The 23,757-nt window shown below is 37.5% G+C and overlaps 2 protein-coding genes across 37 annotated transcripts in view; one reads left to right on the top strand and one right to left on the bottom strand.

Annotated features, from left to right (window-relative positions):
- The window catches only part of PPIP5K2 (diphosphoinositol pentakisphosphate kinase 2), a 78,190-nt gene extending 70,004 nt beyond the window's left edge, over window positions 1-8,186 (bottom strand). For 25 of the 30 annotated variants that reach the window (XR_014057482.1, XR_014057483.1, XR_014057484.1 and 22 more), the window contains exons 1-2: window positions 7,946-8,186; window positions 544-930 (exon numbers count right to left, since the gene is read on the bottom strand). Coding sequence is in view for 21 of the 30 variants with exons in the window: in XM_081503632.1 (XP_081359758.1) it covers window positions 544-657 (114 nt within the window). In the remaining 9 variants the exon portion in view is untranslated. The remainder of the gene's footprint in view (window positions 1-543; window positions 931-7,945) is intronic. The other 5 variants (XM_081503654.1, XM_081503658.1, XM_081503652.1 and 2 more) reach the window with 1 other exon arrangement.
- Window positions 7,392-23,757, top strand: part of GIN1 (gypsy retrotransposon integrase 1) — a 33,587-nt gene continuing 17,221 nt past the window's right edge. For 3 of the 7 annotated variants that reach the window (XM_081503703.1, XM_081503701.1, XM_081503699.1), the window contains exons 1-4: window positions 8,375-8,425; window positions 19,295-19,440; window positions 21,213-21,406; window positions 22,956-23,261. In XM_081503703.1, coding sequence (XP_081359829.1) covers window positions 19,299-19,440; window positions 21,213-21,406; window positions 22,956-23,261 — 642 coding nt within the window. In that variant the 5' untranslated portion in view covers window positions 8,375-8,425; window positions 19,295-19,298. Of the gene's footprint in view, window positions 7,645-8,374; window positions 8,426-19,294; window positions 19,441-21,212; window positions 21,407-22,955; window positions 23,262-23,757 lie in introns of those variants that run through there. The other 4 variants (XM_081503702.1, XM_081503700.1, XM_081503705.1 and 1 more) reach the window with 3 other exon arrangements.

Here is a 23,757-nt window from a genome sequence, read left to right as displayed (position 1 = left end):
TTTACACACATACACATACGAACTCCCATAGATACTTGAGGTCGTTTCTCCTAGCTACACAGTTTAGACTTCTGAACAGCTAATAAATAGGGATATCTTCAGGTTAATAAGCACCACTTGTGTTGACAACATGGCAAACTTAATGAACCGGGTTAAGCTGTCTTCTTAAGGACCTTTAAAGTCCTTTATTCTTGATGTATTTGTTACGTACTTCTACATACAAGGAACTCTTTTGATTTATGGTCCTGATTACTCTTTCTCCTTGTCACTTTTTCTCCCCAGCCCTGTGTTATAATAGACATATCACTGAAAGACACTAAACAGTCATTATGAAACAACTTAGAAATGTGACCTCTAATTGTCTTCCTGAAGCACTATAGAGTCAATAGCGTTACTAATGAAACACAGTACATCTTTTCAGTTTAAAATTTTTCAAATTTCAATGTGGGGAAAAAAAAAGGTCTTCCCTGTTTAAGCCAATGGTATCAATTCCCCTTCACAGTGATCAGTAAAAAGCTTACTGGTCTTTAAGCAAACACTTACAGACTCATCTTCCTCCTCCTCGTCTTCATCTGCATGGTGGAAGAAGTGTCGGTAATTTCCAGCGTTTATTTCTGTATCTTCAGGTCCAACAAAGAATCTGGGGGCTTCACTCATTTTTATCTCATTTGATATAAATGTAATTTAAATGTGCTATGCTAAAACTGTTTCTAAATAAACAGCACCCGAAACAAGCATTCTCTCTACACTAACTGACACGCGGGTCTGCTGCAGCTTGTTTCTGTTAACACAATCACTTGAATGCGTGATGACGGTTAGTTGGCAAGTGTTCATTTGTTCTCAGATATCATTACTTCATTGTTGATGCAGTTTAAAAGACAAAGACAGTGAGCCTACGTCTTCAGTGAGTTGATATGACAATCCTTTTACCTAAAAGGCAATGAAAAAGTTAATTTTGGAGACTGTACTTCAAAAACACTCAAGTATTTGTATAATCATTACCAATAACTTGATTTACAAATGAAAAGGCATTTTCTCTCATAAATTTAAGAAATGTATACACTCATCTTCAATATACATCTTGAATATTTGACAAAGCTGATACAAGAGAACAAGATTAAAAAAAATGACTAAATTCCTCAAGTTTAAAAGTGTCTAATGATTTAAGAGAAAATTACTCAAATTATAACAAAATCATAAAAAAAGACAAATCCCTCTGGACACAGTTTAGTAATATCTGAAGAGCACGGAAAAGAATAGATGAAATATAATGCAGGCTTAAAAATGACTGACAACTATACAACAATCTAAAATTACATGAAATCAATTTCTAAAAGGCTTCAATTTGTAAAAGTTCAATTTGCAAACAGGTTTTTTTGGGGAACATAACCATTCTGCATTTTGGTCTCATATATAAATCAACAAAACAATATTAGAATGAAAATAAGATTTCATTATAACCGCATCTCTTAAACTTTTAGTGTCAAAAACTCTTTTGCAATACTGTATAATAACTATAAATGAAGTATGCTGCTGCTGCTGCTAAGTCGCTTCAGTCGTGTCCGACTCTGTGTGACCCCATGGACGGCAGCCGACCAGGCTCCACCGTCCCTGGGATTCTCCAGGCAAGAACACTGGAGTGGGCTGCCATTTCCTTCTCTAGTGCATGAAAGGGAAGTGAAAGTGAAGTCACTCAGTCATGTCCAACTCTTAGTGACCCCATGGACTGCAGCCTACCAGGCCCCTCCGTCCATGGGATTTTCCAGGCAAGAGTACTGGAGTGGGGTGCCACTGCCTTCTCCTATTGTATACTTGTAACTTACATAATTGTTGGTTCATCACTAGGTCATGTCCAACTCTTCTGCGATCCCATTGACTGTAGTCCACCAGATTCCTCTGCCCATGGGATTTCCCAGAGAAGAATACTGGAGTGGGTTGTCATTCCCTTCTCCAGAGAATCTTCCCACACAAGGATCAAATCTCCGTCTCCTGCACTAGCAGGTGGATTCTTTACCACTGAGTCACAGGGGAAGATCTAACTTACACAATATTATGTCAACTATACCTCAATTTATAAAAATTTAAAGTAAAAAATAAAGCCTTAAAAAAAAACCTCTTTGGCAAATCTACTAAAATCTATGAATCTTCTCAGAAAAAAATGCACATGTACACTAAGTTCTGCAAGCAACTGTATGTGACTGACAGAACATTCAAACTTTTCCACAAAAACCGATGCCCATGAACATCCGTTTAAGAACTATCATGTAACAGTGATATAACCACAAAATATTCCTTAGCAAAGCTGTTTACACGCACTTGGTTCCTTGGTTATGTTAAAACTAAAAACTACCAAGATGAAACTACTGGATTAAACATTCTTAAGCGCTAAATGATAAGCTAGCTATAATTTCAAAGCATAATGCCAAAACTCCTACTCCTAACGGTCTAATTCCAGTTTAATTGGTGATTCCCTATGAAACCTGGCTAGTTTACTTAGCCAGATTTGTCTTTATCCACCTTTAAAATTTTAATTACATTGTTATGAAATTTAAGTTTGTGATTAAAGAATAAAAGCTGAAATAATTCACTTTATGTATCAGTGCTTTTTATTCCTATTTCCCTTGCACTGTTTCATGTATAAAAGATGTGCAGTAAAAAAGAACAAAAGAAGGTTTCCAACTGTAAAACTTGGAGGTAAGTTGATCTCAGTTTTCTTTTGTATCAAAAGGCAAACATCTTTGGTTTCTTTTTACTTTTTTACTCCTCCTATCCATCTAAAACTAGTCTAATATTTACTAACAGAAAGGGCATGTGTTTTAGAGTCAGATATACCTATTTAAATCTGTCATTAAATGACAAGCAGGTTATGCTAGTTTCTCTAAGTCAGTTTCTTCATCTATAAAAAAAGGGAGTATCATAAAACCCTGTACCTTTGTGAAGAGTAAGTAAACGTTTGGTGTAGACTAAGCACTCAAACTTTAGCTTCCACAGGCGCTCTATAAACTACCCTCCCGACTAACAGAACATGAAAACCTAACAGAATGAATATTACTCATTATTTATGGATGTAAATCTATTCAACAAATAACTTTTAACCTATTATAGAGAAGGTACAGTATTAGATGTGGCAATACAAAGTAAACATGAACCTTTTTCTTAAGGAGCTTACGGCCTAGAAGGAAGACAGCCAAGTAAATTAACATTTTCTGTTTTAGTGTGGTAAGCGCACCAACAAAGCTGGACAATAGAAATATGCAATAAGGTCTTTATTCATCTAAGGAGGCAACAAAGAGCTGTCTATCAGTGCATATTAAAGTCTGTTCACTTATATATACATATATGTATTTTAGTATGTATATATGTACACACTTTATGGCATTACTTTAAAATTATACTTTTTTCTAATTTAGCTACTCTAATGAGAGCAATAAAAATCTTGTTCTACAGGCAGAGTTGAAAATTAATTTTCAAAATTAATCAGTGCCCACCATGAAAAGTCTAGAGTGCATAAAAATGAAATTTAGAGATCAATAATACCATGACCCAGTGGCAGAACTACTGACTGTAGTTCTTAGTTATGGAATTATTGGGTTGTATTTACTACTAGTCCTTTTACAATATATTTTCCCAAATCTTTGAGGTACTTTATACATGTATTATGTGTGAGTAGAAATATGCTTTTGGAGGAAAATGTGTATCCTGTACATTTCTTCCAAGAGTATTAATTAATGACTTATCTGTCCCCTTCTCTTTGCTTAAATTCTGTTTCAGTCTTCAACACTGCTTCAAGTACATAAATGTATGCCCCCCATCTGATTATGAACTTAGGTCTGAATGTCTCATTCACTCATTTGGGGAGAGACAGCAGACAAATCAACAAATAAATAAATGTTAGGAAGACCTCAATAATATAGTGACATTTGAGTAGAAATTTAAATTAAATGAGGAAACCAGTCATGGGGTTATATGATAACAGCATTCCAGATAAGAAACAAACTATAAAGGTCCTAAAACAGATAAATACTTGGCATATTTCCCATGACTGAGGAAAAGTAAGGAGACCATTGCAGCTGGAGCAGAGCAAGAAAACAAAGAAAAAATGGTAGGAAATAGAGCTGGAAAAGTAACTAGGATGCATACAGAGGACTGAGAAACCACAGTAAGAGTTTTCAATTTTATTAAATGTGACTGGATTTAAGAGAACAGGAGAAGTAGAGGCAAGATATACTGACAATTCTTTAGAAAGGCTTTGCTATAAAGGTAGGCAAAGGCCTTTTTTTGTTTCTCTTTTGATACATATCAGAAACGGCCTGAATAGGCAAGTGGTTAAAAGCGTGGATTCTGGAGCCAAAAAGACTTGATGCTGAATCTTAACTCCTGTAGCTGTGTGACCTTGAGCAAGTTAATTAACCTCTCTGAGCCTCAGTAAATTGTACCTATCTTTCAAGCTGTTTTACAGATTAAGTTCTATTTTAAAAGGTCTTGTAATCCACTGCTCAGGCAATATTCCATACCAATTTTATCAAAACATTTGGGAGAAGGGCCCAGGTACTTTTATGGTTCCGCAGATTCTAATGTGCAACTGACTTTGAGAATCAGTGTACAACTCGAAAAAAAGAAGGGGGGGTGTAGAACAACAGAAGCACATAGTAAGCAAAACATGTTTGCTCTTTATGAGAGCATGCTATTATTATAGGAAATCTGACCTGATAAAAAAACAGAATTGATGAAGCAGAGTCTTGTCTTCTTGACGTTTGGCACATCAAACATCAAGTACCTACAAATATTCCTCCACAAACCTTCCCTTAACAATTTCCAAGATTTTTTTCTCTGAATCATTCACTTCGACCTTTGGTCACCTGCAACCTTGGCATTATTTAACTGTTTTGGTTATGTATATCCCTTCAAAACATGATAAGCTTCAAGAGAATGAACATTTATTCAACATCGTTACCTGGTAAGTATTTAATTTGTTAACCCAGAGCTTCCAACACATAGCCTCACCATGAATCAATACTTGAAGCATATGCCAAAAAATTGTCTCCGCATTTTTGGCACCTGGAACCCCCCAGCCAGTGGCCTCCAACACTGCTCTCTTCAGTTTCTCCTGGAAACACTGCAGAAACACGATCATTTTCTACGCACGCTCTAACATGAAAGGAAGTTTGGAAGCAGTCATGACTTTGTGACTTACCAATTATTCTCAGCAATCCTAGGATTAGAGATATTTCCCTCATTTTATAAATGCTTGCAGTACATAAATGTCCATCATTATAAATGAGGACATGAAGCACAGAAAGTTCAAGAAATTCAACTGTAATCACACAATCAATAAGAGTTGTAAAAACAAATCAAATCCAGGTCCAAAGACCATCATAAACACTTAAGGGCAAAATCAAAATCAGGACTCCACAGTCCTTATCACAGCATTACACATATTTAATAAATACTTATAAAACTAAAAGTATGAAATAAATCTATTTTTTGTTCCCCTACCCAAGTGGAATGTACAATGAAGCACAAGACAGAATCTCATGGGCATGACAGGAGATCCAAGACATTCTAAATGAATTGCTATTTCACCTGAATCCCTGATAAACCAAATATAGCATATGCATTTCCACATTATTTAGCATTTCAATCAACCTACATTCTGTCATAAATTTCAAAACATGTAACTGTTTGACTTTAAAGACATTCTATTATACAAATATCAGAGTTGAGCCTTTCCCATTTTTAAGATTCTTTCTATAGCAATAGTCCCATAAAGGACTGGATACATCAAAATTATCTGGGACTATCTCTAAAAACCAAAGTTGCTAGACCTACCACAAATCTTCTGCAGCAGCATTTCTTAGCCAGATAAGCTATATTCTAGCAAATCAATGTACAGCCAGATTTGGTAATCTGTTTATTTGTGCAAAAGACAAACACCTCTTAAGGCTGATTTCTAAATTTGAAATTAGTACGTGCTACTGAAGTATCCACACTCAAAGCGTTGTTTCTCAAACTCTAAGATGCGTTGCAATCGCTTGGAGGGCTTGTTAAACCGCTAAACTAAGAAGCCTGGAAGTCACACCTCTGCCAACCCTCAAATACACATCAGTACCCTCTCCCATCCTTGATGCTCCACAGCATTCTGGATCTATCTTAATGTTTCCACTAGAGTTATGGTTTTCCTCCCCAACTTTTTATTGTGAAAACTTTCAAATATTCAGAGATCTATCTTAATGTTTCCACTAGAGTTATGGTTTTCCTCCCCAACTTTTTATTGTGAAAATTTTCAAATATTCAGAGAAATTGAAAGAACAGCTTACTATAAACTCCTATATACCCACCACTGGACTCAACAACGGCTCTACCATATAAGCTGTAGACAATCAGTACATGCCATCTCTAAATACTTTAGTATGCATCTCCTAAAAACAAGGGCACGCTCTTACATAACCACAATATCACTTCCACATAAGAAAATTAATGGTTCTACAATACTATTCAAATGTAGCTGAATGGATGCTTTTAGAGAACAAAGATGTCATCTATATATTCCCAGTACTTTTACATAGCGTTTATTTGGGTGAGGAGTAAGTGTTCCACCAATTGCTAAATTTAATACCCTCACAACCACCCTGCAAGTCAGGAGTTTAAAACTTAAACAGCAAGCTTTGATTATACAACCTGCACCTTCTGCTCAACCATCTAATCGCTTGCTTTAAACAAGGCCATGTAAATTATTTTGGCTTCTGAATCATTTAATTCTGCCTCAGAACAGTAAAGCTCCATGAAAACAGCTTGAGTCGGTCGTCAGACACAAGTAGAGATCTCAAATATTTTTCTTAGCAATACTTTCAGCTACTGAAAACGTCAGTGACGAAACTGGAAGCCATGACGCATACTGGTAGGACAAAGGTAATGTAATAGTTTAAAAAATTCAGATTGTTAAAGTCTGAAAAGCCAGCTTTTCAGTACAGCTTCGAACGTTTCCTAGCAGCAAAAATTTACTAGGGCTTAGAGATGAGCCTCAGTTCCTACCTCTGTCAAATGAGAATAAGTCTAATTCACCTCATGGAATCGTTCAGAGAAGTACAGAAGAAAAGACGTAAAGCACTTGCGACACACAAGAACTCAATGAATTGCAGCTATCTTTTTTTAATTTGCTTGAAACCAAACCTTTACTTTTCACGCGGAATTTTCAGCAGCGAAGCAAAACCCTGTCCCACTGCAGAGCTAAGGTCAGCAAGGAGGCTCCCTATTTCCACAGCTCAGCGTCCCAGCACGCGGACGCCGAGGTTAGCCTTCTCCCCAGGACTCCAAAGGTCTCACGCGCCAGGCAGCCGCGCAGAACCTGGTCCGGGGTCCCCAGCGATCCCCAGCCTCACGCCTTCTCCCTTGGAAGCGCGCGGGGACGCCACCCTCTCCCAACCGGTTCGGCGCGACAGGGACCCGCAGCCTCCTCCCTCCCTCTGGAGAGCTGCAACGGACGGGGCTGTGGGTCCCCTCAAGCGGGGTGGAGGGAGGAGGCGAGGGGCAGACGGCGAAGGGAAAAGGCAAACAGCCGTTCTCTGCCTCCCCTGCACAAACTCGAGACTGCCTACTCTGGTGGAACGAAACCGCCAGAGCCTCGCTAGCGCCTTTCGAGCCACGGTGAGACCTCCGTTATCTCAAAAGCCCAGAAGAGGGAAGGGATGGAGGAGGAGGAAGTCGCGGAGGAAAAAGGAACGCGCCGACGGATCCCTTCCAGGCTGTGACGGCCACTCCTCCACACCCGGCCCCCTTTCTCTCTGGCCACACGCCCCGCGGAGGAGCGCAGCCAGAGCTTGAACCAGCTGCCCTGCGGCGGCCGCAAACCCCTGGGGACTAGGCTCCGCATCTCGAGTCTCCTCAGTTCTCGGGCCCCCCGTCTCCTTTCCCCTCAGTTCTCGGGGGCCCCCCCAGGCCCCCGCACCTGCCACGGCTGCGGTCGTCACGCGAACTGCAGGAGATGTCCGAGTCCATTCAGGGACTCCATTAACCCCCTTTTAATCCCGGGGGGACGGAGGGTGGGGGGCGGGCAGGAGTGAGGCGCCCGTCAAAGAAGACTCCAGCTGCTCGCGGGAACGTGGGTCCTCTCTCCTCAGCAGCAGCTGTAGGGCCCACAAAGAGGTCCCGAAGGTACTACCGCACCTCGCGAAGCCCGGTCACGCCTCTTCCCCTCCCGCTCCGGGTCTCACACAGAAACCTCCCCGGGCGGAACGATTTCCGGCAAGAGCCGAACGATCCGCGCCTAACCTTTTCTGACCGCGGCTCCGAGACACCTTCCCCACGCCGCCCCCCGGCAGAAACACGCCCCCTGTAAACCACCACGCGGATAGTTCCGCTTCCGGCAGCACCACATAAGTCGCGAGAGGAAGCTTAAATCTTGACGGTTGCCTTTTGGACCACTTCGGTGAGTGGTCGTCTTAGTGTGCTCTCACAGCTGCTGATTCTTTTAAAATGAGGCGTGACCCGACTAATTTCAAAGCCGGGAGAGGCGACCAGTTTAAAGAAGGGTTTAATTGGCTTTATGGAGATTGCGCAGGCGCCCTTGGGGCGGGAGGGCCCTGTTTGGGGCGTTACGCTGCCGGCGCCCGCTGAGCGGCCAAGGGACGAGTTCCGTTGTCGGGCTGACGGAGGCGCCTACACAAGATAAAATTATTGAAGGAATTAAGTAATAAGTATTTACGCTTAAAAGAAGTATTCACTGGTTTCATTTAATGTTTTACCAGGGACAAAGTGTAAAAAAATAACCAGATTGGACCCTGAGTTTTACTTAACGGGTCATTTTCTTGCTTACGCTAAATTGAGCTGGACTTTGCCCCTAGAATTAGTTAACAAGTAACCAGAACGCTCTGGAAATGCTAAGTGGCATCTGAAACTGGGAGCAAACTCGGAAGTTGAGTGTGGCATTTGGCTGACAGGAAAGGATTCTCTTCCCCCCTCGCCACCCCTTACTTTATCCTAGTTGTCGTTTTATCAGATATTTCCCATTTTTCCCCCAGATTTAAGGTCTGTGCAGGGAGAGCAATGCGAGCTTACGGGAGAATCTTGTCCTTCTGTTTTAAAAGAAAATTACACCTCTGTGGGTTTTCTTTTAAATTAGTATGTCTGAAACAAAATGGAAAAAGTTTTTTAAAAAATTCATTTCTCACACGTGGCTTCATTTGCATATGGAGATAAAGGCGTTTTTAAGTGAAATTTGCACGTTGAAGCGAAGCAGATTATAGGGAAGTGTCTTGTGTAATTGGATTTCCCAGTCGGTTTCCTTACATAAAATTGTGCTCTTCCAATTTTTCAGAGATTAAAATAGAGTAATGCAGGAGTAAAATTAATGATCCCAAGTAAAATGCTGATTGAAATATTACAGATTTTAAGTTTTAAACTTGAAACTCGTGCATATTATAACCTTTTAGAGGCTTAAATTAGGTGGTCCTGATTAGGTTTTGCCCTAGGTGAAACACAGTTAAATCCTAATTTTATTTAAAGTGGAACTTAACTGCCTTTGTTGAACACAAGATAAAATTATTAAAAGAATTAAGTAGTAAGTATTTACACTTAAAAGAAGTATTCACTGGTTTCATTTAATGTTTTACCCGGGACAAAGTGTAAAAATAATCAGATTTGACCCTGACAGTTCATCAATTAGGAGTTGTAATCAGACAGCTTTATTGCCTTTTCTTACTCCTAGGTATTTCAACACACAAGCAATTATTTGTCAAAGAATTCTTGAAAATATGAGCATATCCAAAAAAAAGGTGTAATGTAATCTTCATCTTTATAACTCAAGTCACTTAATTCTCCCTTGTAAACGATGTCTTTCCTTAATAATATTTGCAAACAGACATTTTATTTATGTTTGTTCTGAGTATTACAGCTTAAAGCCATTTTCTCAAATTAACTGCTGAGATGGTTTCTAGGGACCAAGTAGTGAATGTACTTTCGAGAAGGGAAAAATTACTAGTTCTTTTAAGTTTCACCAATAAGTAAATAGCAAACATTCACAGGAAACTTTTAACCTTCCACTTGGGCTTCCCTGGTGACTAAGACGGTAAAGAATCTACCTGCAATGCAGGAGACCCGGGTTCCATCCCTGGCTTGGGAAGAACTGGAGAAGGGAATAGCTACCCACTCCAGTATTTTGCCTGGAGAATCCCTTGGACAGAGGAGACGGGTGGGCTACAGCCCATGGCGTTGCAAAGAATCAGACAGGACTGAGGGACTAACACTTTCACTTAGAAGGCTGTACTTTTTGTGAACTGATTTTTCTTATGCATTTGTTTCTTCTTGTCATCTGTCTTTACTGACAGAACAGTATTAATTATTATGGATGATAATACTTAAACATTTTAACAATAATTATATATTGCTTTGCCATGTGCAAAGAGCATCTCAAATCCATTATCTCATTGGTCTTTATAATTGTGAAAAAGAAAGTATAAGTAATATTTCCGTTTTGTCAAACATGCATACTGAGACTTAGGTAACTGTTGCATGCTAGAAATTTTGACTCCTAAAAGCCTTACCTTCTTAGATAAGCCCTTTCTGAAGTGAAGTAACTGTCACCTTTGAAACCTGTGCTCTTTTTAAATTCAATGCTACCTCTCCTGTCAGGAAATACAAGTAATTCTTGTTCATTTACAAATAGTTGAACAGCCACTGTGTCCCTATAAAAGTCACTTTGTAACTTTTCAAACAGAAGACTGAACCAAGTATCAATGTTAGAAAGCTGAGGATGAGAAATAATTAGTGGGGGAGAAGGGTTGGGGTTGGAAAAACATGAAATTTGAAACAACAGAGACCAAGGTTTAAATGTCAACAGATGGGCTCACTTTGTTGCCTTGAGGAAAGCAGATAATCTCTCTGAAGCTCTCTTAATTTTTTTTTATCTCTAAAATGTTCACAAAACTAGTACCTGTCCCTTAGGATGTTGTGAGGATCATCACAGTATGAAAATGAAAGTGAAGTCGCTCAGTCGTGTCTGACTCTTTGCAACCCCACTGTAGCCTACCAGGCTCCGCCGTCCATGGGATTTTCCAGGCAAGAGTACTGGAGTGGGTTGCCATTTCCTTCTCTAGGGGATCTTCCCGACCCAGGGATCGAACCTGGGTCTCCCGCATTGTAGGCAGATGCTTTACCATCTGAGCCACCAGGGACAGTATCAGTTCAGTTCAGTCGCTCAGTCATGTCTGACTCTTTGCGACCCCATGAATTGCAGCACACCAGGCCTCTCTGTCCATCACCAACTCCCGGAGTCTACCCAAACCCATGTCCATCGAGTCGGTGATGCCATCCAACCATCTCATCCTCTGTCGTCCCCTTCTCCTCCTGCCCCCAATCCTACCCAGCATTAGGGTCTTTTCCAATGAGTCAACTCTTCCCATGAGGTGGCCAAAGTATTGGAGTTTCAGCTTCAACATCAGACCTTCCAATGAACACCCAGGATTGATCTCCTTTAGGATGGATTGATTGGATCTCCTTGCAGTCCAAGGGACTCTCAAGAGTCTTCTCCAACACCACAGTTCAAAAGCATCAATTCTTCGGCCCTCAGCTTTCTTCACCGTCCAACTCTCACATCCATACATGACCACTGGAAAAATCATAGCCTAGACTAGGCGGACTTTTGTTGGCAAAGTAATGTCTCTGCTTTTAAATATGCTATCTAGGTTGGCCATAACCTTCCTTCCAAGGAGTAAGCGTCTTTTAACTTAATGGCTGCAATCACCATCAGCAGTGATTATGGAGCCCAAAAAAATAAAGTCTGACACTGTTTCCACTGTTTCCCCATCTATTTCCCATGAAGTGATGGGACCAGATGCCATGATCTTAGTTTTCTGAACGTTGAGCTTTAAGCCAACTTTTTCACTCTCCTCTTTCACTTTCATCAAGAGGCTCTTTAGTTCTTCTTCACTTTCTGCCATAAGGGTGGTGTCATCGGCATATCTGAGGTTATTGATATTTCTCCCGGCAATCTTGATTCCAGCTTGTGTTTCTTCCAGCCCAGCGTTTCTCATGATGTACTCTGCATAGAAGTTAAATAAGCAGGTGACAATACACAGCCTTGACGGACTCCTTTTCCTATTTGGAACCAGTCTGTTGTTCCATGTCCAGTTCGAACTGTTGCTTCCTGACCTGCATACAGGTTTCTCAAGAGACAGGTCAGATGGTCTGGTATTCCCATCTCTTTCAGAATTTTCCACAGTTTATTGTGATCCACACAGTCAAAGGCTTTGGCATAGCCAATAAAGCAGAAATAGATGTTTTTCTGGAACTCTCTTGCTTTTTCGATGATCCAGCGGATATTGGCAATTTGATCTCTGGTTCCTCTGCCTTTTCTAAAACCAGCTTGAACATCTGGACAGTATACTACCTTATAAATGTTTGCAGCTATTTTTAAAGTTTGCTTTTGTAGTTATTTTTAAAAATTAATTTAAAAAAATTGTTTCCCATCTATAGTTTTGGCTTTTCTAGATGTCATAAAAAGAGTAGCATGTAGTATGTTTGTAGCCTTTTGTGGCTTTCGCTTAGTACAATAATTTTGAGATTCGTCCCTATTAAATATATTTGTAGTTCCTTTTTGCTGAGGGGTATTCCACTATGTGGATCTACCAGTTTGTTTATCCATTCACTTGTTGATGAACATTTAGATTGTTTTTAGGTTTTGGCTGTTATGAATAAAAATTCTAGAAACATTCACATACAGATTTTTGTGTGGACATGTACTTTCATTTCTCTTAAGTTAAAGCTGTTTTCCAACATGTTTACACCATTTTTTTATTCTTACCAGCAGTGCTTTGCATGCTTGGTAGTACTTAGTATTGGCAGGGTTTTTTTTTTTTTTTTTGCCATTTTGATGGATTTGTAGTGTTATCTTATTGCGGTTGGGAGCTTCCCAGGTGGCTCAGTGGTAAAGAATACATCTGCCAGTGCAGGAGATGCAGGTTCGATCTCTGGTCTGGGAAGACCCCCTGTAGAAGGAAATGGCAACCCACTCCAGTATTCTTGCCTGGAAAAACCCCACGGACTGAGGCACCTGGCAGACTGCAGTCCATGGGGTCACAAAGAGTCAGACACGACTTAACACCTGAACAGCAGCAAAAACTTTTGGTTTTAATTTGCATTTTTCATTGCAGAATGGTGTTGAACGTCTTTACATGTTATTTGCTAACCATATCTTCTTTGACGAAGTGTCTGTTCGCATCTTTTGCTCAGTTTAAAAATCAGATTGTTTGCTTTCTTATTATTGGGCTTTGAGAGTTCTTTATAGGTTCTGGACCCAAGTTTTTTATTATATATGTGTACTGCAAATATTTTCTCCCAGCTGTGATTACTCTGTTTCCTTAACAGTATTTTAAAAAGAACGTAAGTTTAATTTTTTCTTTTACAGATGGTTCTTTATGTTTGCTATCTGGAAAGTCATTGTCTAACTTAAGCTTACAAAAATTTTCTTTTTTACTGTTTTCTAGAAATTCTCTAATTTTAGGTTTTACATTTAGATCTGTAAACCATTGTGAATAATTTTAATTTCTTTGTATGGTGCAAGGTGTTTGTTGAGATTCATCTTTTTGAATGTGGATGTTTAGTTGCTTCAGCATCGTTTGTTGTAAACACTACTCTTTCTCTGTTGAATTACCTTGGCACTTATGTAAAAAAAATCAATAAATACCATTTCTGTGTAGCTCTATTTCTGGATACTATTCTGTTTCATAGATTGATGGCTATCATTTTGCCAGTACCACATGGTCTTGATTACAATAGCATTAAAGTAAGTCTTAAAACAAGGTAATATACAAATTTTCAACTATATTTTTGTTTTCTAAACTTGTTTTAGCTATTGTGAGTCATCTGGTTTTCCATATTGATTTTTTTATTATTAGTTTTCTCCATGCCACAAGGCATGCAGGATCTTAGTTCCCTGACCAGGAATTTAACATACCCCCAGCACCACTGGACTACCACATCAATTTTAGAATCAGCTTGTCAGTTTCTACTAAAGAGCTTGTTGGGTTTCTGTTTGCATTGCATTGATTCTGTAAATCAATTTGGGGAGAACTGACATTTAAGTGAGTTTATACAGCTTTTTTTCATTGTTAGGGTGGGGAGTGATTTTTTTTTTCCACCAGGCAGAAGCTGCCTGTAGAGGAATTTTTTAATGCTATTTCAGAAAGGAATAATTTACTTCCATTGTTATTATAATTTACCAGTCAATTTCAATCTAAATTAATCCGTTGAGGTCTTTCTTTCTTATCTGGAAAATGGGATATTGTATGGGCTTCCTTTCAGTGCTGTATTATAGTGGTTTTAGTTGAGATTAATTTTTCATTGTGTGATGTGGTATATTTAATTTTTCAAAAATCTTTTCATCTTTCCCTACTTGAAGATTAAATATATTTTACTATCCTTTGCTGTATTATAATTGTGTGAAAGAATAGAAATAATGAATAGACTAATGAAACAGAATAGAAATAATGAAATAAACTAAGTCTGCTGTTAATTGGTCTTTCAAATTAGAGAGTATTATTTCCTGAACTTTTTGGAAATTAGAAATACATGTCATCAAGAATGATGTGTTAAAGAAGTGTAAAAATTAATTTTACAAAGAGAAAATGAAATGGAAAGCCTTTTTCTTCTGTGAAATTACCTCCTGCCTTATTTTCTTTATTTAGGAAGTGCTTAGGAAAGAGATACAAGGGAATGACCTGATAGGTGCTTTTTGTTATACACTTAGAGAACTTAGTATTAACTTGTTTTCTGCCAGGTTTCTTTAATTCCAGTTAAAGAAATGCTGAAAACTTTTAGTCTGTACCTCTAAGCGACTTATAATATCAGTGTTATCAGTCTACAACCTTTTCTTAATCTCTGAAAATTTAATAAATCTAATTTGTGTTTACTTATTAAATGCCTAACTCACAGTTGTCAAACTCTGTGGCAAAGCTTTCCAGGACATCATAGTGAATTCACAGGGTACCATGAAATGTTTTAAATCTTCAAAGGAAACACAGCTATATTCAACATCTATCAGATGCCTTATGGACTACTAGTTCACAGTTTCAACATCAGGTCACACTACTTTCTTTTACATCTTTGCAAAACTGGGTTTTGGAGGTTGGCTGTGGTAATAATGCCAATACTGCATGAAAACCAGTATGAAGGAAGAAAAGAGGGTGGCAGTGTTGAATCTGATTCCCAGGTTTGAGACGTGGAACACTGACCAGAGGTGCATGCATATAGCATTAGTAAGAAACTAGAGTTACCTCAACGCTATATACTATCTGTGTCCCTCCAGAAGATTCTAAGCCCTAATGAGATGGTATTAGTAGGTGGTACCTTTGGTAGGTGATTAGATCTGAAGGGTAGAGCTCTCAAGATGAATAAGTGTCAGTGGGATAAGTGTCTCTATAGAAGAGAACTCAGGGAGCTCCTGAACCCCTTCTACCACGTGAGGATGCAGTAGAGATGCCACTTATGAAGCAGAAAGCAAGCTCTCACCAGACAGGGAATCTACCACTTGTTCCTGAAGTTCCCAGCCTCTAAAACTAGGAGAAACAAATATTTGTTACTATTAAGTCATCTAGTCTATGATACATTGTTACAGCAACCCAAATGGACTGAGACAACCTGGAGAAGGGAAAAGGGGAAGGGGTATTGTGGGACCTCAGAGAAGTTTTTAACTATAAGGGCAAAATAGAGACATCACTGTGCTTTTTGCAGATTCATGTTTCCTCATGGCCAGTTTTTTCCTACCAGTTACAATTACTCACATCTTCCTATTTAGTTTGGTGAATCAAATGGATTGATTTGCTTATGTTGAAGAATCCTTGCTTCCCTAGTATAAACCTCTGTGTTTTAGGACCTATACTTCCTTTGAGGTGTGAGAGTTTGGTCTTTTGCTCCTGCAGGCTTTTTAGAGGCCTGATGAGACTTCTTCCCCTTTCCTTTAATGTCCTTCAGGAAATTTTGCAACCTTTACTGGTCTCTGAAATGGAAGCAACAGAGAATTTTACATTTTTTAAAAAATAAACATCTTTCTGCAGGTACCGTGCTCCCAGTGGCTAGACTGTTATGTTTTATTAAAGTTTTCTTTTAGATGATTTAGAATATTGGTGGTCCCAAAAGCCAATAAGGGAAAGCAAGAATGTGGGGTCATTTGTAGTATATTATAAATTTTACAGAATATAGACCATAATGATTTCAACTAAGAAAAAGTAGGTCCGTCTGTCTCTTAGACTTGGAAGAGCTTGTGTCAGTGTATCTTAGAGAGAAAAGTAAGACAGGAAAATGATTTTTCCTTGTTTGTTGTTTTTTTAAGAGTGAAGGAGAATTAATACAAAACTGGAATGACAGGCAAATAGATAGGCAGACTGACAGTCTATACTCCCTACTTGAAACCACACACGGCTTCCTAAATTGAAAGCTGATGAAGGATGGAAGTTTGCTACAGAATCCTCTGGCAGAGGAAAGGCTGTAGACAGGATGATGACATGAAAGTAAAGGCATCAAGGGGTCTACTGTCACAGACTGAGGTTGCGGAGAAGTAGTGCTTCACCACAGTCAGTTTCAGAAGCACTGAGATTTAGAGCAACATGGAACTGGAAAATGTCAGAAATGTCTACAGGGCAGGGACTGCGTGTACACAGGGTAAACCCTCTTGATGCGTTTACTGTTTCCAGTTTCACCTATGAAAACTTATACACATCTTTTGCTTGTCATACACTCATTTCACTAGGATATAAACTTAAAAATAGAATTGCCAAGTCCTTAGGGTAGACATATGTTTAGCTTTAGAAGAAGCTGTCAGTTTTCCAAAGTGACGGTAGCATTTTACACTTACACAAACAATGCGTGAGAGTGTCCTCACAACACCTGGTGTCTGTGTTTTTAAATTTAGCCTTTTTGGTAATGTATAGTTGTAAATCATTTTGGCTTTAGTTTGCATTGCCCTGGGAGTAATGATGTTTGAGGACATTTTCACTTGCTTATTATCCCTTTGGGCATTCACTTTTTTAGAAATCTCATGAAGGCATTTCCCCTTTTTAAAGTATTTTTATCCTTTTCTTTTTGATTTTGTCATAATTCATCGTATTTGCTGGGTATGAGTCCTTTGTTAGATATCTTCTCCCAGACAGTGGATTATCTTTTCCCTCTCTTAATAGTCTTTTGATGAACAGATTTTGATTTTAATAAAATCTAACTTGTTGTAATTTTTTCTTTTATGAATAGGACTTTTTGTTCCTGTTTCAGAAATCTTTGTTTTTTCCCAAGGTTTTGAAGATCTTTTTCTATGTTTTCGTCCAGAAGCTTTATAGTTTACTTTTCATATTTAGGTTTATGATTTATCTGGAATTTTATAGATGTTGGTAAATGGTTGATATTAATTTTTTTCTGATACAGATATCCAATTGCTTCAGCATCATTTATTGAAAAGACCATCTCTTCTCCCATTGTATTAATGCCCTTGGTGTAAAGTAATTGACTGTATACATGTGGATTTAATTGTGGACTCCATATTCTATTTCCATGGCCTGTTTGTCTAATCTTATGCCAAGACTTCACTGTTGTATTTACTGTAGTTTTATAGATGGTTTTAAAGTCTGATCCATTTATTTTTGAGATGTTTTAGAAATTGTAATAAGGTACATTTGTTTGATTTTCATTTGCAACCATTTATTACAAAATGAAAAAATTATATATTTAGTTAAGAATTTAATTTAGAATAAACTGTTTTATAGAGATAATTAACCTGTCTTTTAGTTATGTATGATAGGAGAGAATTAGCATTGCAGAACCTTTGCTTTTAAAATGGCCTACACTTTATGCTAATCTAAGGTTAAGGGATGTTAGAAATATACTGATATTCCAGAGTTGTGAAAAGATCAGAAAGATGGCTATTAAATGTGCAAAGTGCTGTTTCATTGGTGAAGAGACTTAATAGGCTATTTAAGACCTAGTTTATAGGCCTGGTCTGTTCTGCTTGTTCTGACCTTCTCTCTGCAGTAATATTTTCTTTTAGCCTTATCCTTAGATCTTCTAGTGGTCAGTAAACGTCCATATTGATTTCAAAAATTCAAAATGTTAAGTCTTTGCAACAGTTAACATTTCTAGTGGGAAACAGAAGATATGCTCTGGTGGGATTTTAAAGAAAATTTAATAAAGCTCCTATTTACACACATGATGGGAAGGGTCAAAGAAAGCAACGTGGCTCCTGGAGACTAGTGACAGCAGAAAATAGCCACCACCTCTAGGGCTGAAGTGTCAAGAAGAGGAAATGTTACAGACTTCCGGTGAGAGCTAGAGACACACAAGATGGGCTTCCTGGTAAGGGGCTATGGTTGTAGAGGGTTGCAGCTTAAACCAAGGAAGGACCCGGGAAATAAATATCCTTATGTCTTCTGCTGTCTGATTTGACTGCTCATACCTCCTGCTGGACAAGGCCAACCAAAAAACTATAAATGCAGTCTGTAAGGGTCAGTCTATTAGGATACAGCAGCAGGGAGAGTAAGGTCAAAAATATATCTGGATCAGTTGGGTGGTGACAGACAGAATAACCAGCGCAGAATAGTTTGTTTCAACTGAAAATATGAAAGAAAAGATGTTTTTCTTTTAATGTAATGGTTTTTCATAATGCTTAGGGTCTAAAATAGAGAAGTTTTGTTTTGGCCAGTACAGCCAGACTTTTCTTTATAACACAGAGAAAGTACACACAGAACAAAAATCTTTTCTGTTCAAGAAAAATTAGCTTACATGTAGTTCAGAATAGTGTGTGAAATCTAGCATAGCTAAAATCTTCTTTGTCATTTATCATTTGAACATTTTAAAAATGGATCTTTTTCATAAATGATTTAGATTTTTTGTGACCATGAATATATTTAGAAGTAAGATAAAACTACATTTTCCCTCTTATCACCTTTTATTTAAATGTCACATAACAGAACCATCCTATATAAGTAACATTTCAAGTGATGTGTAATAAGAGACTTTTAAGCAAAACTTTTTGAAGTGTACTTGTTCATTTCTTTTTTTCCTAGTATGTGGAAATTTTTCAGTATTTCTTTTCACTTGGAAAGAGATAAGATGATGTGTGATGTTGTATCTTAGCATTTGAGTATTCTAGTTCATATACATCATACTGTTCCTTTTCTGTACTGCAATTATTTCTTGTCACTGATAATATTCCAGGAAAGTTCAATTCACGGATAAGCAGAAATATGACCCAAGCCTAAACTGAAATAGCAACTGAATTAGCTTATCACTTAAATTGTATATTTAAATCCATTTTACCTAGGTCCATGATGGTTCGTAGTGGAAAAAATGGTGACCTTCATCTTAAACAGATTGCATATTATAAACGAACTGGTGAATATCATCCAACTACACTGCCTAGTGAGAGAAGTGGCATAAGAAGAGCCGCAAAAAAATTTGTCTTCAAAGGTAACATACCCCCAATTTTTAGTACAGAGTTTTATAGGTGCTTCTCCATGTGGAGTTCTTCGTGGAGCCCTGAGAATTTCTGTAGCAATTGATTGTTGCTTAAATTGATAATGCCATTCAGTCAAAAGCAAAATAAAAATCACATTGAAGCTAACTGAAGGCTAGTAAGCATGAAAGGGGCATTTTAAATCATAGACAGAAAATGATACCATGAAAAAAACCAGAACACTTGCCTAAATTATCCTCACCTCTCTTGTCCCTTGGTGAGTCCTACTTTAGTGGTGCAGTTGCAGGCACTCACGTCACTCTCAATGAAGAACTGCCTAATATGAAGATGCCTAATATGAAAATGTTGACAAAGTTAACTTATTTACGCTATTATTTCCATGGTTCCTCCCTCTCACTGCTGTTAAATGGTTTCAGGATCGTATTTATTTTTGAACTCCTAATTTCCCTGAGTGAATTAATATTTGAAAGGCAGTGGAATATTTATCTTGAAAGATTATGATGATTCTCCCCTCTTTGTCCTCCTCCTCCAAAAGGGAAGAGAAGTTTGAGATGGATAAGCAAAAAGTACAGTCACCAGATGGCTAAATGAATGTTGGTGTTATTAGTGGGAATTTTGCCTATAGGTACAGAATCAGGCTTTTCTCAAAGCAGGTCAAGAAAATTCTAAGATTATAAATAAATACCTGCTTAGTTCTCCCTGTGTACATCCCTTCCAGTAACTCCCTTAAATTTAAGAACGCTAAGTCGCTTTAGTCATGTCCCACTCTTTGCGACCCATAGATTGTAGCCTGTCAGGCTTCTGTGTCCATGGGGATCTCCAGGCAAGAATACTGGAGTGGGTTGCCATTTCCTTCTGCAGGCAGTCTTCCCATCCCGGGATTGAACCTGCATCTCTTATGTCTCTTACATACCTATTACATCTTACACTGAAGAGTGTTCGTTCATTCATTCATTTAGTGATTTATGCACCAATTGTTCACTGAGTTCCTACTGTGTGCCCATCACATTTTAGGCCTTGGGAATACACTGATGAATGAAATAGATTAGCCTCCTGGCCTTAAGTTGCTTACCTTCTAATTCAAGTAAGGACTGTTCCACTCAGCATACTCTTAGCCAAGCACACTAATAATGGTGTCTTTTGGCCTGAATATTCACCCACCCTGGAGAAGTGGCAGTTCCCTTCATGCCCTGGTCACACTGCCCAGTCATAGACTCTTTTTAGGTGTCTCCAGAGGAAAGCAGAACTGTCCTGAATTTAAAGGTCTGCTACTTTCTTGGCTTTACCAACCCTATTTCGTACTCAAATCCAGAAAAACTTAAGAGGTGGTGGCTTACAAAAATACAGCTCTGATGAAATGCTCTTTTGGAAAACTCTATTCCAGAAGTCGCTTATCTGTACATGATTTATTTGCTAATTCATGCCATTTTTAGCAGGTGCCTGCTGCAAGTATTTTTCTAGTTTGATTACTCCCATAGGAAGATAATTTTATACTCCCATATTACCATGTGCTTTGGTGAACAAGCTAGCTCTACTTGATTTGATAGCTACAAAACTATAAGCAGCTAGTTCTACATAGCCAGTAAGTATAATAGCTGATGTTTCAGATTGTATGGTAGCATCATCACAAATATACTGTCTTAGAGGGAGAAAGATTTAACCAAAACAAAAACCCTCATGGTTTGAAGATAAGGCTGTGATTATCTTAAAAATATATAGATGTTTAAAAATTGCAATGGTATCATTTTGGTATTTTTTCTTCCAGAAAAGAAGCTGTTTTATGTTGGAAAAGATAGAAAACAGGATCGCTTGGTAGTTGTTTCAGAAGAAGAAAAAAAGAAAGTCCTAAGAGAATGCCATGAAAATGACACTGGAGCCCATCATGGCATATCCAGAACCCTTACTCTAGTGGAATCCAGTTACTATTGGACTTCTGTGACCAATGATGTCAAACAGTGGGTATGGCTTATGTCTTGAGAATATTTTGAATAATGTCTTTATAGTATACATTCAAAATTCATTATTGCTCCTGATTATCTCTAGATATCACTTCTCATTAAGTACTTTTTGTATGGGTAGTTTTTTGTGCAGAACATTTAAAGAGAGTTTTATTTCCCTTCAAAAGCCTTCTTTAAAATCACTGAAATATAATCTGAACTAGAACAAAGCATTATTTAAATATTTGAATTTACTATATTTAGATTATCTTAGGCACAGATTTTCATCGTTAAACTATTTTGTGTGGCAGAATTTAAATGGGGCTGAAGTTTCTTGGACTCAAAATAATCACTACATTTTTAATGACATTCATATAGTCTTTTCTTGAGAAGAGAATAGTATGTTTCTCATCTTTTGTGCCTGTTACTGTCTTGACATAGAAAATGTCAAGTATGACAGAAACCCCCAACCAACAAATCAAGTTGTGAAGATAATGAAGTTATTTGGAGTTTTGTAACTTTATAACCCATTAGGACCTTCAGCTTCTGATAGAAAATTCAGGGATTCCTGCTGCTAGGTCAGCTGATCCCTACTAGTGTCCTCTCTGTAGGAACTGGTAGAAATTCCTTGGTTTATGTGTGAGGAGCCTTTAATAATTGTTATAGTGCATGAAAAGACTGTCATTTCAGGCATAAAAAATTAACATGTTTAATTTAACCAAGTATCATTTGTGAGTCTGTGCAGGTATGCCAAAGACCTCAGTGTTTGTACTCACCTTTAGAACCTGCCACACACTCCTTTTCCGACATTCAGTGAAATCTTTGTCAAATCTTTATCATTGAGAAATGATTTTTGGATGTAAAGTTATTTGTGATGAGAACTAGTTTAAGTTAGAAAATAAAAATTTTAATCAAAAATAACTATATTTCAGTAAAATCATTTTAAAAGTTTTGGTCAGGCCTTGATTTGAAAGTAGTTTCCAAAATAGAATTCCAGAAATATGTTGAACAATGGCACCTTCCATAAGTTGGTCAGTTTATATCTTCTCATCTCACTAAAATAAAAACTCCATGACAGCATGGGCTGTATTTTCATTCATACTCTTTTCCTAGGACCTAGAGGAATTTCTGGCATCTAGAAATATTGTTTGAATAAAGTTATATTTTAATAAATATTATTGCAGTAGATGAATGAATGAACTTATTAGAGTAGTATCTTTAAAAGAAAAATCTTTTTTGCTTATAGAAATTATATACTCACATACTGATGTAAAATTATAGCAAATGTGTTTTGAGATCTATTCATTTAATAAATATTTATTGATTGTAAACCAGAATTATGTTCCATGTGAATAAGACCCATTAAGGTGGTCATTGAATAGTAGTAGCAAGTAATATTTGATTATTCTGAATAGGTTTCATTTTATTCTGGGTATAGTCCAAAGTTTCTCCCTCAAAACATAAAGTACCTATATCAACTGTTACAAAGTTCAGATTTATAATATTGCTTTTTTTATATTGGATATATTAACACTTGTGTATCTTTTCTTTATTGTATGCCCGTTTTATAGGTATATGCTTGTCAGCATTGCCAAGTGGCAAAAAATACAGTTATTCTAGCACCTAAACAGCACCTTCTCAAAGTGGAGAATCCATGGAGTATAGTTACTGTTGATCTGATGGGCCCATTTCATACAAGCAACAGAAGTCATGTATATGCTATAATCATGACAGATTTGTTCACAAAATGGGTTATGATTTTGCCTCTTTGTGATGTTTCAGCATCAGAAATTTCTAAAGCTATTATCAACATATTTTTCTTATATGGGCCTCCTCAGAAAATAATAATGGACCAAAGAGATGAATTCATTCATCAGGTAAGACAAATAAACTACTTAGATCTAGGAGCATATTTTACTCACTTTTCAGTGCCCAACACAGCTTATTATATGATACTTAATAAGTTTAGATAAATTCCTACAGATATAAAGGTTTAATATTGTATAGTACAAAAATACTTGAACTGGAAATTAAGAGATCAGTATTTTAGTATCAATACTTACTATGCCACTGAATAACTGTAAACTTATCTTTAGTTTTCTTCAAACTAAAATGAGGAGATTGGACCAAATAGTCTTTTTTTGCTACTAGCTTAAAAGTTCTGTGATTGACATGTAGAGGGAGAATTGACTAAATGGAGAAGTATTATACATCATGTTCATGAATGAGAATATTCAATATTAAAATATCAATTTTTCCCAAATAAAAATTAATTTATATAATTAATGGATTTCTAATCAGCATTAAAAAGGAGGAAGCATTTTCCCTTGCCCTGGCCTTTTTATCCAAATTAAAGTTAACCTTAAAGAATAA

This window comes from Giraffa tippelskirchi, chromosome 6 (assembly GCF_054371585.1).
Source record: "Giraffa tippelskirchi isolate mGirTip1 chromosome 6, T2T-mGirTip1v1.2.pri, whole genome shotgun sequence".
NCBI classification, from domain to species: Eukaryota; Metazoa; Chordata; class Mammalia; order Artiodactyla; family Giraffidae; genus Giraffa; species Giraffa tippelskirchi.
This window is presented reverse-complemented; position numbering and strand designations above follow the sequence as displayed.